This window comes from Eumetopias jubatus, unplaced genomic scaffold (assembly GCF_037043125.1).
Source record: "Eumetopias jubatus isolate StellerSeaLion01/CBP00866 unplaced genomic scaffold, mEumJub1_p1.0 scaffold_8, whole genome shotgun sequence".
Lineage (NCBI taxonomy): Eukaryota > Metazoa > Chordata > Mammalia > Carnivora > Otariidae > Eumetopias > Eumetopias jubatus.
This window is the reverse complement of record NW_028274814.1, coordinates 42,431,419-42,447,972: the sequence shown is the minus strand read 5'-3', so window position 1 is coordinate 42,447,972 and position 16,554 is coordinate 42,431,419. Positions and strand designations below refer to the sequence as shown.

The 16,554-nt window shown below is 38.7% G+C and overlaps 2 protein-coding genes across 5 annotated transcripts in view; one reads left to right on the top strand and one right to left on the bottom strand.

Annotated features, from left to right (window-relative positions):
• RAD51AP1 (RAD51 associated protein 1) overlaps positions 1-8,278 on the bottom strand; it is a 30,310-nt gene extending 22,032 nt beyond the window's left edge. For all 4 annotated transcript variants that reach the window (XM_088025876.1, XM_088025877.1, XM_088025878.1 and 1 more), the window contains exons 1-4: positions 8,134-8,278; positions 5,045-5,094; positions 2,798-2,939; positions 128-237 (exon numbers count right to left, since the gene is read on the bottom strand). In XM_088025876.1, coding sequence (XP_087882002.1) covers positions 128-237; positions 2,798-2,939; positions 5,045-5,094; positions 8,134-8,150 — 319 coding nt within the window. In that variant the 5' untranslated portion in view covers positions 8,151-8,278. The remainder of the gene's footprint in view (positions 1-127; positions 238-2,797; positions 2,940-5,044; positions 5,095-8,133) is intronic.
• A 342-nt stretch (positions 8,279-8,620) lies between these two features.
• The window catches only part of FERRY3 (FERRY endosomal RAB5 effector complex subunit 3), a 59,184-nt gene continuing 51,250 nt past the window's right edge, over positions 8,621-16,554 (top strand). Inside the window, exons 1-3 of the mRNA XM_028120953.2 lie at positions 8,621-8,697; positions 10,299-10,493; positions 12,434-12,579. Of these exons, the coding sequence (XP_027976754.1) occupies positions 10,316-10,493; positions 12,434-12,579 (324 nt within the window). The 5' untranslated portion in view covers positions 8,621-8,697; positions 10,299-10,315. The remainder of the gene's footprint in view (positions 8,698-10,298; positions 10,494-12,433; positions 12,580-16,554) is intronic.

Genomic DNA, 16,554 nt, shown 5'->3' with positions numbered 1-16,554 from the left:
TCTACAAACTGCTCCATTTGTTGTCCATAGTATTAAAATTTTACTCTTTCCTCTGTGAAGGCTTATCCAGAGAAATGATGACAAAAACACAAGGTTATAAAGATAAATATAGGGAAAATAAAGTTACTTTTATCTTGAGCCTCTTCCACATCAATGGTGACTGTTGAAAGTTCCTTCACTGATAAAGCTAGTGCGACTTCTAAGTCTCGCTGGTAGAGCTTGTCATCTAAAGCCATCCTAAGGTGGACACACAAACAAAAATGAGTTTTTACAAAAATACCAATCTCAACGAAGCAGCAAAATCTGTGATTTTCCTAAATTACTATTTAAGAGCTACCAACTAACAAAAATGTTTTTAAACAGTAATAATGATCATAATTGACTTTACTGACAACACTGCTAATATGTAGTAATGTCATGTTACATCTAGCACAAGAAACTGAAAAGAAGAGCAGCAAGCACCATTGTTAAGTACTGTTTCTTTTCCCTGTAATGTCAGTCCTCACTACCAACTCCAAGCAGCTGTTCAACCCAGAATAAAGACATGGCTCAAAAACCCACTTAGAAATCTTCTTTGACCTCACTCACATCTCCCTAGACAAGTATTATAGCTCTTATATTAAACTGGTTTTTAACATCTGTTCCTCCCAATCTCAACTTTAACAAATATGTCACCAAGTACTTACTGTGTATGAGGCACACACTAGATAGAATACTAAAAGTACCCTCAAGGAATCTGCAATTAATGAAGACGGTAGGGAAATAAGACATACTAATAATTATACTACATATGCAGATTATTATTATTATTATCATCTCCTATTCAAGGTGGTCAAAAGTGCTATGGTAAGAAAAGAAATCAAAGATTTAAAAAAAAAAGTTACATAAAGGACGAAATACTGAGATGCACCTCGAGGGATTTATTATTTTCTAAAAACAAGTTTTATTGAGATATAATTCACATAGCATAAAACTCATCCTTTTAAAGTGTACAATTCAGCAGTCTATAGTATATTCAGAGTTGAGAAACCATCACTGCTATCTAATTTCAGAATATTTTCATCACCCCCCAAAAAAACCCTATAGCCATTAGCAGTCACTCCCTGCTTACCCCTCCCCAGCACCTGGCAACCACTAATCTACTTTCTGTTTCTATGGACTCACCTGTTCCAAACATTTCATATCAATGGAAGCATACACGTGGACTTTTATGTCTGGCTGCTTTTGCTCAGCATGTTTTCAAGGTCCATCCATGTTGTAGCATGTATCAGGACTTCTTTTTATTGCTGAATGATATTGCAGTGTATGGACAGACCATATTTTATTTATCCATTCACCAGTTGGTAGACATTTGGATTGCTTCCATTTTTTGGCTATTATGAATAATGCTATGAACCTTCATGTCCAAGTTTTTGTGTGGGTATATGTTTTCATTTCTCCTGGGTATATACCTAGGCTGGGTTATAAAATAACTCTGTGTTTAACATTTGGAGGAACTGCTAACTCTGCTTTCCAATGTGGCTGCACCATTTTATATCCCCAGCAACAATGTGTCAGAGTTCCAATTGCTCCACATCCTCTTTAACACTGGCTGTTGTCTGTCTTTTTGATTATGGCCATCCCAGTGGGTGTGGGTGTGAAGTACCGTCTCAACACAGTTTTGATTTGCACTTCCCTGATGGCTAAGAATGTCAAGCATCTTTTATGTGCTTATTAGCCAACTGTAGATCTTCTTTGGAGAAATGTCTACTCAAATCCTTTGCCCATTTTGTAAACTGGGTTATTAGTCTTTTATTGTTGAGTTGTAAGAGTTCTTTATATAGGGCGCCTGCGTGGCTCAGATGGTTAAGCGTCTGCCTTCGGCTCAGGTCATGATCCCAGGATCCTGGGATCGAGTCCCGCATTGGGCTCCCTGCTCCTTGGGAGCCTGCTTCTCCCTCTGCCTCTCTCTCTCTTTCTCTCTCTCTCTGTCTCTCATGAATAAATAAATAAAATCTTTAAAAAAAAAAGAGTTCTTTATATATTCTGAATACAAATCCCTCATCAATTATATGATTGGGAAATATTCTCTCCCATTTGTAGGCTATTTTTTCACTGTATTTAAAATGTAGTACAAGGAGCTCGAAAACAAAAACGAAAAAGAGAAAAAAGTAAAGAGCAGGACATGGGGTAAATTTCTCTATGTTAATGAGCTTTTCTCATACTCACAGCAGTGAACCGTATCATACCTCAAGTTCCATTTGTTAATACTCCCCTTCTGCCCATCTCCTCTCCATACTACAGGTTTGGGGCCTCTCGGGACTTCCTTCTCTCATTCTCTCTTCTCTCTTGGTACTAACTAATGGAAATCCTATAGTCTACAAACTATAGGACCTTCTCATCGCTGGACAAGTCTCAACAATATAAAGAGAAAATATCTTTTATCTACCGAAAAATACATGGTTTTAATTTTTATAAGATTATCCTTACAAATGTAATTTTTAACAAAGTAGTCTTATAAGACTTGAGGACTTTAGAGACAGGTACAGAGTCCTATCAAAGTAAGGGGTAACTCCTAAACTTTGTAATTATGATTATCTTAATACTTAAATGAGTATTTCCTTACGTGTCTGTGAATTTCTTTTTTAAGGCAGAAAGTCAGAAGGGGATTAATGGTACATCCCTGTTCTCTTACACCCACTAAATAAAATAATACCTAGGACTCTGCTCAAGTAATAATTTAAACCAGGAGTTCAAATCTGTCCCTCTCTTAAATTAACACATCTAATGTATATTTACTATATGGCATACCTCTCACCTTTTTTTAGGGGTTTTCTCTTGTAGTGAGATATCTTCTTTCTGGAGATTCTTCAGTTTAGGTTTCCTTGTTTCTAGTTTTAACTCCTTTGGTGTTGTTCTGGGTTTCTTATTTAAAGGTGCAGTTGCAGAAACAAAGTCATCTATTCATGTGTGAAGCAAAAATAAAAGAATCTATGACATTGCTTTTCATAAGTAAGAAATAAAAACAATTTCTGAGCAGTTGAAATTCATTACAGTGTGTGTTCAAGTTTTAAACATTAAAAAAATTGTTTAACTGCCACAACGTAAAAAATGGGGTTGGCATATTATTTTATCTTTATTCTCACTCATGCTTTTCAACTTTGTCGTCGTGGCCTTTATTTATGAAATTATCAGTCTAGCAAAAACTGATACAGTTCCGGTGAGACTCAACATAAAACTGCTGCTATAGGGGCGCCTGGGTGGCTCAGTTGGTTAAGCGACTGCCTTCGGCTCAGGTCATGATCCTGGAGTCCCTGGATCAAGTCCTGCATCGGGCTCCCTGCTCAGCAAGGAGCCTACTTCTCCCTCTAACCCTCCCTCCTCTCATGTACTCTCTCTCGCTCTCTCAAATAAATAAATAAATCTTTGGAAAAAAAAAAAACTGCTGCTACAGCTTTTATACTCATGTGTGACACACGCATGCATAACTTCCAGGCACGTGTAGTCTTAATTGCAGCATTAGTATTAATACATGTTGTCTCTTTCAAGATTCCCAGGGTAGGAATATGATAAGTTGTGGCTTGTCCCCCCACCTCCACTCCATGATGTCTAGAACACAACTGGCAATTTATAAAAATCTACTGACCTACTGGTAACGTCATAAAAAGCTACAAGTTAGAGTCTCTACAATTTTCTCCCAAGTTTTAGACACACTTATGGTTGAGCCCAATGCAAAAAACAGGTTCCTTCAAACCTCAGGATTACAAAACATTTGACTCACAGAAAGCTCTGGTGGTCTGAGAAATACAGAACCTACTTCGGAAGTATAATGTAATCTCACTAAATGTTTCTCACACTTTCTGACCAAAATTCCCTTAATAGCAGAGACAAAAAAATACATAACCCAATAGGGTATAGCTTACTCCTAGCCTTTCTTCGAGGTCTTTTTTTTTCTTCCAAGTTTTTATTTAAATTCCTGTTAGTTAACATACAGTGGTGTTTATTAGAATTTAGTGATTCAACACTTATAATCAACACCCAGCACGCATCACAAGTGGTGCCCTCCTTAATCCCCATCACCTATTTCCCCCGCACCGCCCCCTCCCAGCCCCACTCTGGTAACCATCAGTTTGTTCTCTATAGTTAAGAGTTTATTTCTTGGGCAGCCTGGGTGGCTCAGTCGTTAAGCGTCTGCCTTTGGCTCAGGTCATGATCCCAAGGTCCTAGGAATGAGCCCCGCATCAGGCTCCCTGCTCTGCAGGAAGCCTGCTTCTCCCTCTCCCACTCCCTCTGCTTGTGTACCCTCTCTCGCTGGTCTCTCTCTGTCAAATAAATAAAATTAAAAAAAAAAAAAGTCTATTTCTTGGTTTGCCTCTCTTCCCCCCACCATGTTCATTTGTTTTGTTTTTAAAATTCCACATGAGTGAGACCATATGGTATTTCTTTCTCTGATGTATTTCACTTAGCATAATACACTCTAGCTCTATCCATGTCATTGCAAATGTAAGATTTCATTCTTCTTTATGGCTGAGTAATATACGATCCAGCAATTGCACTAGCAGGTATTTACCCAAAGGATACAAAAATACTAATTTGAAGGGATATATGCACCCTGATGTTCATACCAGCATTATTTACAACAGCCAAATTATGGAAAAAGCCCGAATGTCCACTGACCGATGAATGGATAAAGAATATGTGGTATATAAAATCTTGTGAGATTTCACATTATATTCTGTAACACATTTGTGTTTCAAAAGACAATGTGTTTCTTCTTAAGGAAAGGGATAGGAGGAGACAAATCCCACTATGAGAAACATGAACCTAGAATAGTTTAGATCTAAAGAGCCATTTCACCTGGCCCTGTTCATTTATCACTTACCCACATAATTCTTATCAGTGTAATTATCAGCATAATCCTCCCAAATGCTTAGAAGATCATTTTTGCAGCCCTAGCTCATATACAATTGTGCAATATGTTCAGTGTTAGAGTTCTATATGTCATATAAATTCTGAGAAAATAAATTTCCAAATTTTTAAAGCAAAAATATGAATCTCCACTTACCATCGCTGTCAGAATTCTCAAACTGTGAATAATTGACTGGTTTCTTATGTCTATGACCAAGAGAGAAATTTTTTAATTACACAAATACCAATTTCCCACCTCCAATCCTTAAGACCATAAACAGTCTTGGGTAAAGGAAAATGTGTTTCGATTCTCTTAAGAATACTTAAACTTGAAACACGAGCTGGATTTTACATTTGGAACTTAGCATTAGCTGAAATAATTACAACTATACTTGATATACCTGATAAGGAAAAAATGAGTTCAAAGTAAAAATAATCAATATCATTAACATAATTTACATACTGTGTAATTGCTGTGAGGTACTTATAAGTTCCTGTTATACATATTCTTTTGTTTTATGTGCGCATTCTGTCTTATTAGATTAAAAACTTGACACTGAAAGCTATTTTCTCTCTTTTTTTAATCTTCCCACAATACAAAATAATGTTCTTTATGCACTGGACAGCAAAACAATGGTGAGTGACTCTGTACCTGCCACCTGAAACAAATCTTTTACTACTTTAGAGAGCCATTAGAAGAAAGTGATATTCAAAGTGGAAAAAATAAACTCACTTTCTTCCCCCTTCCTCTAGGCACTAAATGAAATGGCATTGTGGTTTTCTTTTCTACCTTTTGCCAAATACCCAAGTGTGAATAACCTAGTAGGCCAGTTATTCTTTCAAGTAAAATGGTGTTCTATGGAAAAGAAGTCAGTTCAGCTCCCAGCTCAATCTCATAAGTGCTTTCCCTGAAGAGAAACACTGTAGTAGTTTATGTGTATATATGTAACTCTTATTACTCTCCTAATCTTTGGAGTTAAAGAATTTGAAAGCTGAATAAAATATGAAAACCCCTTTAGAAACTCTGAAGACTGAATAATAGTAAAATATAATAAAACCTCTTAAAAAAAGAAGTATGCTCAACAGTTGAGCTATAACGAATATGAGAATTCTTACTGCTTCATCAAACATTCTTAAGTGAAACTAGCATTTTCTCTCTTTTTTTTTTTTTGTACTCTGAGTGTGCAGCAGTAAAGAATACAAAGATACTCGTGCAGTTTGGTGCCACTGCCTTGATTTGTGCTGAGGTTCCAACAGTTATGCCACCATTGCAGTGCAGATGACAGAACAACGAATAAAGCGAGCAATGTCTCAGGATTACTATGAAAATAGTTTTGGCCTCATGGACCTCCTTAGAAGGTTTCAGGAACCCTAGGGGTCTGTAGATGGTACTTTGACAACTGCTATTCCAGACAAGGGGATTATGTCTTTGCTACTTGGGTGTTTAAAATCCATTTCAGACTTCATGTGCTCAAAATGGAACTCCTGATCCCCCACACCTCCTGAACCTGTTCCCTTTCCTAGTCTTCCCCACCTTGGTTAGTACAAAGATCATCCATTCAAGTAGCTCAGGCCAGAAATACTGTGAAATCATCCTTGATTCTTTTTTCCCCACCTCTACATCCACTTCATCAGCAAATTCTGTCAGCAGTATCTCCAAAATATATCCCAAATTCATCTGCCCCATTCCATGTCCACTGGTAACACCCTACTCCAAACCACTATCCAATGATATAGCAGTTTCCCTCTTCCCATTCTGGTCACCCCATCTTCCATTCTTTCTCCACCAGAAGCCAGTGAACTTTATAAAACCAAAATTAGATTTCCTTGCTCTACTTCAAACTCTCCATTGGCTTCCCATTGTACGTAGAATAAAATTCAAACTCCTTTTTGAAGCCTACAAGGTCCTACCTACTCTGGCCCCTGCCTATTTCTCTGACCTAATCCCCTACAATTCTCCCCACTGCTTGCTAATGCTACAGCTTTAGTGGCCTTCTTTCTGCTCCTCAAACATAGTCAAGCTCAGGGCCTTGGCTCTTGTTCACCTCTACCTGGATTGTCCCAGATTTTCACTGGCTAGCTCCTTCTCATCATTCATATCTCTGATCATGTATTATCTCTGCAAGAGAGGCACATCCTAACTACACTATTTAAAATAAGATTTTTCCGGGCGCCTGGGTGGCTCAGTCGTTAAGCGTCTGCCTTCAGCTCAGGTCATCGAGCCCCGCATCGGGCTCCCTGCTCAGTGGGAAGCCTGCTTCTCCCTCTCCACTCCCCCTGCTTGTGTTCCCTCTCTCGCTGTGTCTCTCTCTGTCAAATAAATAAATAAAATCTTTAAAAAAATAAAATAAAAATAAAATAAGATTTTCCTCCTTCTCACTCTCCATCACTTCGCAGTATTTATTTGTGGCCCCCCTAACCTTACCCCTTGACTAGAATGTAACCTCCCACAATTAGTACAGTATACAAGTAACTTTCTAAATGAATGGCTGACTCTAGGCCTCCATAGCACTCCACTGTGGTTAAGTAGGGGAACAGTTTCAAAGCGTATAATGGAAAGCACAGAGGATCTGGAGCCAGATGATTTAGGTTTGAGTGTTATCCTGCCACTCACTAGCTATGTGACTCACCTAAATTGGCCTAGGAGTTTAAATCGATAAAAACAGGGATACCTAAACTGTTATATCAAAGAACTACAGTAATGGGGGCGCCCGGGTGGCTCAGATGGTTAGGCATCTGCTTTCGGCTCGGGTCGTGATCCTAGGGTCCTGGGATCGAGTCCCACATCGGGCTCCCTGCTCGGCGGGGAGCCTGCTTCTCTCTCTGCCTCTGCCTTTCTCTCTCTCTCTCTCTGACTCTCATGAATAAATAAATAAAACATTAAAAAAAAAAGAACTACAGTAATGAAAAAAACGAAATAACACGTAAGTAGGAGCTCGGTGAAATGTAAAGCGCTGTTCGAACGCTAACAAAACCAGGGCTTCTTTGAATGGGGTGGGTAAAAGAATCCGCAAGTGCTGCGAAGGGGGGCAAAGAGAAGGGAAAAGCTAGCATGCTAGGATACGTCTGCGGATTGGGTGACTCTCAGCGGAGACCGGAGAGCTTCCCAGAAACCGTCCATCCCACCCCACCTTCGCTACCCTCCGTCCTATTCGGCCCTTTCCCCTCAATCGTGTATAGACGAAGTTGCCTACAGCGTCTTCCTGACTTTTCTCCCCATCCCCGCCGCTGTCGCGAACTACTCACCTCACAGGCCGCACCATGGCCTCCTCCAATGCAGAAAATTCGCAGCTTTCAAGTTCTTGTTGGCCGCAACGTCGGTTTCAATTCCCGCCCAAAACTAGACACAGGCGCTCTCCGCCCCCTGCCACCAGCCCTCCAATGATTACCAGCATCCTTGCAACTGCGCATGCGCTCTGAGAAGACCGGCGTGCTCTCGCCGTTCCCAAGGCATTGCCCTTCCGCATCCGGTCTATCAAAGCTGAGTTTGTGCTTTGCCTTTGCACTTTCGCCACGACAGTGGAGTCCTTTTTTTTTTTTTTTGCGCCTTCTCTGAAACTCACAGTAACAGTAGAAATATACCTTATTACATTTTTAAATGACTAAATTGAGGCAGGATGGAAAAACGGCGCACTTAGACGGAGGAATTTTCTATAGAGTGCCGGGAAAGAGGAAAAAATATGGGCGAATCTGCTGAAGCGGATCTGTTAGATGTAAAAACAAGTGGGTAAGTCAGCTGATGTTCTCTGTGCCCCAGCTCATTGACAGCTCGGAGTGTGCGGTCAGCTCAGGACTTCGGAACTAGGGAAGGTGAGCCCAGAACCACGAGCGAGGAATCCCCCTGAGACTGAAACCGCCTAATGGAGCTGGTGTTCTCACTCGGCTGGAGCTTCTCGCCCCGGCAGCCTGCCCTCCCTTTCCTGCACTCAGAACCTGCGCTCTGTCGGCGGCAGGAGTTCGGTCCAGCCCTCTTCCTCCCATCCCAATTTTGCCTGGGAAACCTTCCTTAATTTCACCCCTGCAAAAAAAAAAAAAATTAAAGTGGGACTAAAGGGAACCAAAGAAGGGAACTAAAGTTTCAGTTTGTTGAGACATAATAAGTTTAAATGTTGAGCCGTTTGAAACCGGAGCTAATGGTTTTTGTTGACCGAAAATATTGAATCTAAACAAGATTAGATCATAACCCATTTATCCGTAACTTCAGTTCCCTTTTACAGTGTTCCCGTACTGCCTTTGTCTTCATCATGTATACTCATTCAGCAACCTGTGATTTTTTTATGTCCTTAGAGAACTTTTATTATTATTACTAGCCTTCATCTATTGATCATCTTGTTTGTCAGATGCTTCGTATTTATTATTCGACTAATCCTTATGATAATCTTACAAATTAAAAGATTCTCCGGTGCCCATCTAAGCTGAAACCTGAAGAATGAATAGCTGTTATCCAAGGAAACAAAAGCAGTAAGAGTGCTCTAGGCAAAGAAAAAACGTTCAAAATGGTTGGAAGTGGAAAGAGAGGTTTGGTGTTGAAAAGAGCTCAGTATGACTGGAAAATGGTTTGTGAATTTGTGTGTTGCAGATGAGGGGATGCAGGTGCTGGGGGAAAGAGTCTGGAAATATAAACATTGTATACTGGGTAAAGGAGTTTGAATTTTATCCTAAGAACAATGGAATATGATCAAAAGTTTTTAAGCAGATGAGCAACATGACCAGATAGGCACTTTGGAAAGATTACTATAACTTCAGTATAGAGAATACTAGGAAAACTGTTTTGATGGTGAAAAGTGTAGAGATGGAGTTTAGCAAGGAGGCTGATAAATATCCTCAATTGATATTGATTCTTACTCTTTGTGCCAGATTTTCTTCTTTTTGAAAAGTGTCCAATTTACCTTTTTTTGTATGTCTTTTTCCCACATGGAAATCTTTCCAACACCATCTTTCTTCCATCTGTGCCCAATAAGATCTCATAACATCGAAGATCTTCAAGATCGCTTCTTGGTCCCTGATCTGTTTCTTTGACTTTGTATTCACCAGTTGTTTCATAACTCTGTATCTGTCTACCCATTCATCTCTCCCTAAAAATCTTCTCTGCTCTTCTCTCCATGTTCTCTCTCTATTCTTGAGAACACTGCCTAGGAGTGCAAAATACTTTATGGGCACAGTGTTGTTTTTTTTTTCCTAAGTGAAGTTTAAAAGGAACTTTTTTCATTAAAAAAAAGAAGCACTTCATTTCCTTCATGAAGGTGAAAATGCAGGGATAAAGGTAGGAAAACCTAGAATAATTAGCTTTGAGTCACACAAACAAAATCACTGAGTGGTGGAACATTTTCTTAGAAGTGGTACACCAATAAGGAAACATTATGATTTTTATGGACTTATGATCTGCTGGGCTTTTGTTTGTTTGTTTATAGAAATCCTGCCAAAGAAGATGAAGAAAAGCAGAGAAAGATTCTGCAACAGAGAGAGGGAATTTGTATATGAATTCAAAGTAGGAAGTCAGTGCTTAGAACTGAGGGTGCCCCTCAAATTTCCTATTCAAGAGAATGCCAGTCATTTACATGGGCGTCTGATGCTGCTGCACAGTTTACCATGCTTTATAGAAAAAGGTGAGAACTGATTTTTTAAAGGTTTATTTGTTTATTTTAGAGAGAGAGAGAGAGTGAGCATGTGGGGGTGGGGGAGGGGCAGAGGGAGAGAATCTTCAAGCTAACTGCCCGCTGAGCACAGAGCCCAACATGGGGCTCCATCTCATGACCCATGAGATCATGACCTGAGCCAAAACCAAGAGTTGGACACTTAATCGGCTTAGCCACCCAGGCACTCCAAGGACTGATTTTTTTTTTTTGAAAGATTTATTTATTTGAGAGAGAGCACACGCATGTGTGTGCAAGTGGAGGGAGGGGTAGAGGGAGAGAATCTTCAGGCAGACTCCCCACTGAGCATGGAGCCCAACACTGGGCTCAATCTCATGACCCATGAGATCATGACCTGAGCCAAAATCAAGAGTCAGACACTTAACCAGCGAGCCACTGAGGCACCCTGAGGACTGATTTTTTTTAATACTTTATTATTAATTACACTTTATTATTTTCTGATAGTCTCTTTCCTTAGACATTTCATATTAGAAAGCTTAAGCCTGAGAAGCTTGAAACAACCATAAAATATGAAGTGTTTAACTGCTTCCTAGAATAAAAAGATTCCCCAGGCCTTTGTTATTGAGTGTTTTTTTTCCTATAACCCTTGTAGTTGTTTATTGGGCAATTTAGTATAAAAATTAATTTGCAGGGGTGCCTGGGTGACTCAGTTGACTAAGCATCTGACTCTTGATCTCAGCTCAGATCTTGATCTCAAGGCTGTGAGTTCAAGCCCTACATTTAAAAAGATTAAAAAATAAATAAATGAAAATCAATTTATATAATGAAAAATTAGTTATAAGGTTTGGGTTAGAATGCTTACTCTCTTAATTTAGTTGGGTGGATACATTTCAGCTATCACTAATTATGATATTATAGAATTGTATTGCCAAATGCATTGCCCTTTTAATGATCTGGTCCTCAATTCCTGAGATGTCATGGAAGGGAAGGAATACTAATCTTTGAATAATTTTTGCTTACCTAAATTAATTCATAAGGTCATCTGTATTAAATCATTTTTAAAAGGTCTCTGTGTTCTATGTCACAAATGAGAAAAACATTTTAAGCTGAGACCATGTTAGATCATAGAGTTAAAGGGAATCTAGGAACTTTTTAACACGATCTCATTGTACAAACAAGGAAACTAGCACATTGAAAAGGTAAATTGTTTGCCTAAGGCAGTGGTTTCCATAGGTTGTTCCTTGATCAGAAGCTACAGCATCACTTGGAACCTTGTTAGAAATGCACATTCTTGGGCCTCGCCCCATTCTTTCAGAATCAAACACTCTGGGGGTGGCATGTAGCAATCTATTTCGGTAAACCCTCCAGGGATTTCTAATGCATGCTAAAAATTGAGAACCACTGGTCTAAAGCTACAAACATAGTGACAGAGCCAAAACCAGAACACAAGTATCCTGATTTCTATCCTTGTGCTTTTTCCATTATATCATCTCTAAGTAGTGTCTCTAAAACTGGGATTATAGATCATCCCAATTAAATCCACTTTAATATGCTAATCATTCAATTTCTCTTTCAAATTCAAAGACTGTAACTCTATATATAGGAAGCTTCTTCATTTAAGTACAGTAACCTTCAGAACCTCAAAATCTGTAGATTTTCCTTCATGTGCTTTTTACCTGCTCAGTTTCAAACTGAAGAATCAGACTTAAAGTAATGTTTTAAATTACTATCAAGGTTATACATAAGAATTTTGACCATTTTCAATGCAATAACCTGTAATAGTAAAGAAAAATAATTGTGAAACTAGTCAAAAGATCCCCAAGCTGGTTTTATTGTATTAAGTATACAAGCTTGATAAAATAAAATTTCACATTGGAATGCTTATCCAGGTAAAATGTTCCCTGTTTACGTCAGGATTTTGCTGATGTTGGCATTTCTTATCCCTGTTACAGACTTAAAAGAAGCTCTGAGCCAGTTTATAGAAGAAGAATCCCTCAGAGATTATGACAGAGATGCCGAAGCATCCCTGGAAGCTGTGAAATCAGGTGAAGTAGATTTACATCAGCTGGCCGGTTCATGGGCCAAAGCTTATGCTGAGGTAAGAAAACAGATCAGATTGTAAATTTCAGGGATATTTTGGACTTTGATGAAGCTTTTAAATTGCTAAAGTAATACTGAAACAGTTGTGGAATCCTTTTTTCTCTACATACAAGATTTTATTCCATAATATGTAACCTATATTGATGTTCCTGTAACTCCTTCCTATATGAGGGTGAGCAATAAATACTTTATGTAATATCTTTGTAAAAGAGAAGCTACTTTTGTATTTCTAACCAGCACAGGGTTGGCAGATTTAGCAATTAAAAATACAGGGCACCCAAATCTCAAAGAATGAATAATTTTTTAGTATAAGTATATCCCACATATTATATGGAACATATCTGAAATTCTAATCTAACTGGGTGACCTGTATTTTATCTGGCAACCTTAAACTAGCAGTAGTAGTTCATTTTAGGCTTTTACTTTTGTCCTCTCACTTATCCTCACTGTTGTTGCCTTTTTTGATTTGTTTTGTTTTAGAGAGAGTGAGCGAGCGTGAGTTGGGGGCAGAGGGGCAGAGGGAGAGAGAGAATCTTAAGCAGGCTGCCTGCTTAGTACAGAGCCCAACACGGGGCTCAATCTCAACCCTGAGATCATGACCTGAACCCAGGCACCCCTTCACTGTTGTTTTATAGTTACATAATGTCATCATTTTTCCATTTAAATAATATATCTTATTTCATAAAGTCTAAGATGCCATTGATCATAACACACACCATTATTTTATTTACTGCTGAGATAGAACACCACCATCAATTAAACAATGGTAGAATACCAAGATACCATCAGTATAAGACGCATTCTGATTTCCCAGAGTTGTAATGTGAAAAAATATGCATCTTAGAATTGATGAGATACAGTTGAGAATCTACTGCATGCCAGGTACTGTACTGTGCCAGGTATTAGACATAAAATGGTGAGCAAGATAGACACAAAATGAAATTTACATTTTAGTTAAGGAGCCAGAAACAGAACTACATAAACAGACAAATTCGATAATTGCAAGCTATAATGAGTGAATTACATCCCACTTTAAGCAACTTGGTCTATGAGAATTTGAAAATCAATTTTATGGGGTCATATTTTGTTGTTCAAAGCAGTTTGCTTCATGTCCATTAAGGTTTCCTAGTATATTTAAAAGATGAGGGCGCCTGGGTGGCTCAGTTGGTTAAGCGACTGCCTTCAGCTCAGGTCTTGATCCTGAAGTCCCAGGATCGAGTCCTGCATCGGGCTCCCTGCTCAGCAGGGAGTCTGCTTCTCCCTCTGATCCTCCCCCCTCTTGTTGCTCTCTCTTTCATTCTCTCTCTCAAATAAATAAATAGTCTTTAAAAAAAAATAAAAGATGACACTATTTACATGTATTATTTTAAATGTTAAGAACACAGTTGTTGCATTAAAAAAAGATATGCCTATAATAATTACTATTTAAAGAAACCTAATCTTTCTGCTATAAAGGAATAAATAATTAAGATGTAGTTAAAGAATAATTCTACTTAATTTATTCAAGCAGTATTTTTTTATACATCTAAAATGGGTTTTTGTACATCTAAAATGTACACAGCTGAGGATTAAGTCTTTGCCTTCAAGGAGCTTACAATCTAGTAGAAAGAGACAAAGAAATCTATAGCCAATAACACTGCAGTCAGTGTTGGGATCAGGGTAAATACATGGGAGCATGCAGAGAAGTTGGGAGAAGAAGAGTGGTCAAGAGTTCTTGAAGAAAGCAATCAGTTCCTCTTCTAGGATTGCTATGGTTTTGATACAAAATCTGGCAGAACCTCTTCTAGCCCTGATTCGGTGTAACCAAAGAGAAAACTTCCCAAATGTTAGGTCAATAAGTGTTTATGTGTTTAAATTTATCGTATTATAAAAAAATAATTACCATATTCACTAATTTATGGTTTTCCTTATTCTGCACATTAGCCATTCTAAAAATAAGAATTTGACCATCTTCCAGATTAATGATCATAACAATAGTGATAATAATAGTAATATTAATGTAACAAAATAAGAACACTCTGTACTTATTCATTTAATCACAAGAGTGCAGATTTACAGTGAATTAAAATCAGCAAGCCTCCATCAAGCAAGTACTCTATTCTCACCCTCTGGAAATTTAGTAGATACATAGCACCTCTTGTTACATAGAGTTCAGCTTTCTAGCAATGCCAGGATTCTAGAAGTATAGTTGCTTGTTTGTTTTTAAAGAATTAAGGAAAGAAAGAGCAAAGAAGCTAATTCTAACAGTAAAAAAAAGGAAATCTTGACTGTCAGGAAAATAACTGAGAGGACCCAAATAACACTGGATGTATTTGGGCTGCCACTGGCTGTGAATATTATAAAAGCTGAACAGCTAGTACAGCCTCAAGATTGTCGGAATCTGCGACTAAAAAGAAGGAATTAAAAAGGAAAAGGAAACAATGTTGCAGATCGCCAGAGGGCCAGCAGAGATTAGAAGCTGCAGCCTTATGGAGATCAGAAGAATCCAAGTATGGCAGGCAGAAGACTGTGCTAGTGGAAGCAGAATGGAGCAGAGGGGACAGAGGGGCTAACACATCGCTGCAGTATATGGGTAAACAGTATTTCAGTCACCTGAGAAGAATAACTGTACCATCAGTAAAAAGGTGAAATAGCATAATGTTTACAGTAATACCAATTACCTTGGTTATGAAAGAATGAGCTCCATTTACTATACATGGACTTACTAGATATTTCAGATGCTAATATATTTAAATCATTAAACTTTTTCCTTAACCACCTGTTGACGAAGATCTTTTAAAAATGTAGTACAGGGGTGCCTGGCTGGCTCAGTAGGAGCAGTGTGTGGCTCTTGATCTCAGGGTCATCAGTTCCAGCCCCACGTTGGGTGTAGATTACTTTAGATAAAGATAAATAAACTTAAAAAAAATTTAAATAAGGAATGTAGTACACATTTCCTTGCTTTCTTGACCACAGTATATAAAATTCAGTTCTAACTTCTTGAGGACTCCGAGTCATTACTATAAATATAAGTGATTATACCTTTAGGTGATACAGTGAGGCACAGCTGCAAGGAAGGACTGTCTGTCCCATCACTGCAGGTACAGTACACTGCAGAGATGTACTGAATATGCTGCTGTTATATAAGGAATTTCCATTGTGGAGGACCATTGCCCCTGATAACAGAGCTGTACTTTAATGGATGTACTTGCCTGGCAGAGGAGATTCTGATGGCCTACTAAAATAAAGTGTGTATGACTGTGAATCCCTACTGTGTGGAGTAATTCTGTTTTCTTCTGTGTTTCCTTTTCTTGTCTATTGTCATAGGATCTATTGCTTGTCATCTTGTTCTGTTTTCAGCCTCTAAAAACCTTACATGGTTTTTTCCTAATCACAGCTGTGTCTTTGCTATTGCGCTAATTTTTTTAAAATAATGAGAAGTAGGCTTGGCTAGATGAGGAAAGCTAAACAGAGCCAACTATTGGCAACATTGTGAAGTTGGCTATTTATTTTTGGTGGTGCCCTATCTTCCATTTCAGTATTGTCTTCTCAAGTCTCTTTGTATTCATCCATTCATCAAATGTGTACTGAGCTTCTGTTAGATATCAGATATTGTGTTAGGCACTTGGGGATAAGCAGAAAGAAAATAGACACAGTTCTTACCTTCTCAGAGTTTACAGACTGTCAGCAGACAGATATTTAAAATTAAGTGCAGTGGGGGCACCTGGGTGGCTCAGTCGGTTAAGCATCTGCCTTCAGCTCAGGTCATGATCTCAGGTCCTGGGATTGAGCCCCATGTGGGGCTCCCTGCTCAGCGGGGAGTCTGCTTCTCCCTCTCCCTCTGCCCCTCCCCCACTCATGCACACTCTCTCTCTCTCAAGTAAATAAAATCTTTAGAAAAATAAAATAAAATTAAGTGCAGCATGAATGTGATAAGTGCTATGGTACAGGACAGTGCAAGGAGAGCACAAAGCAGGTACACCTATTCTAGTCT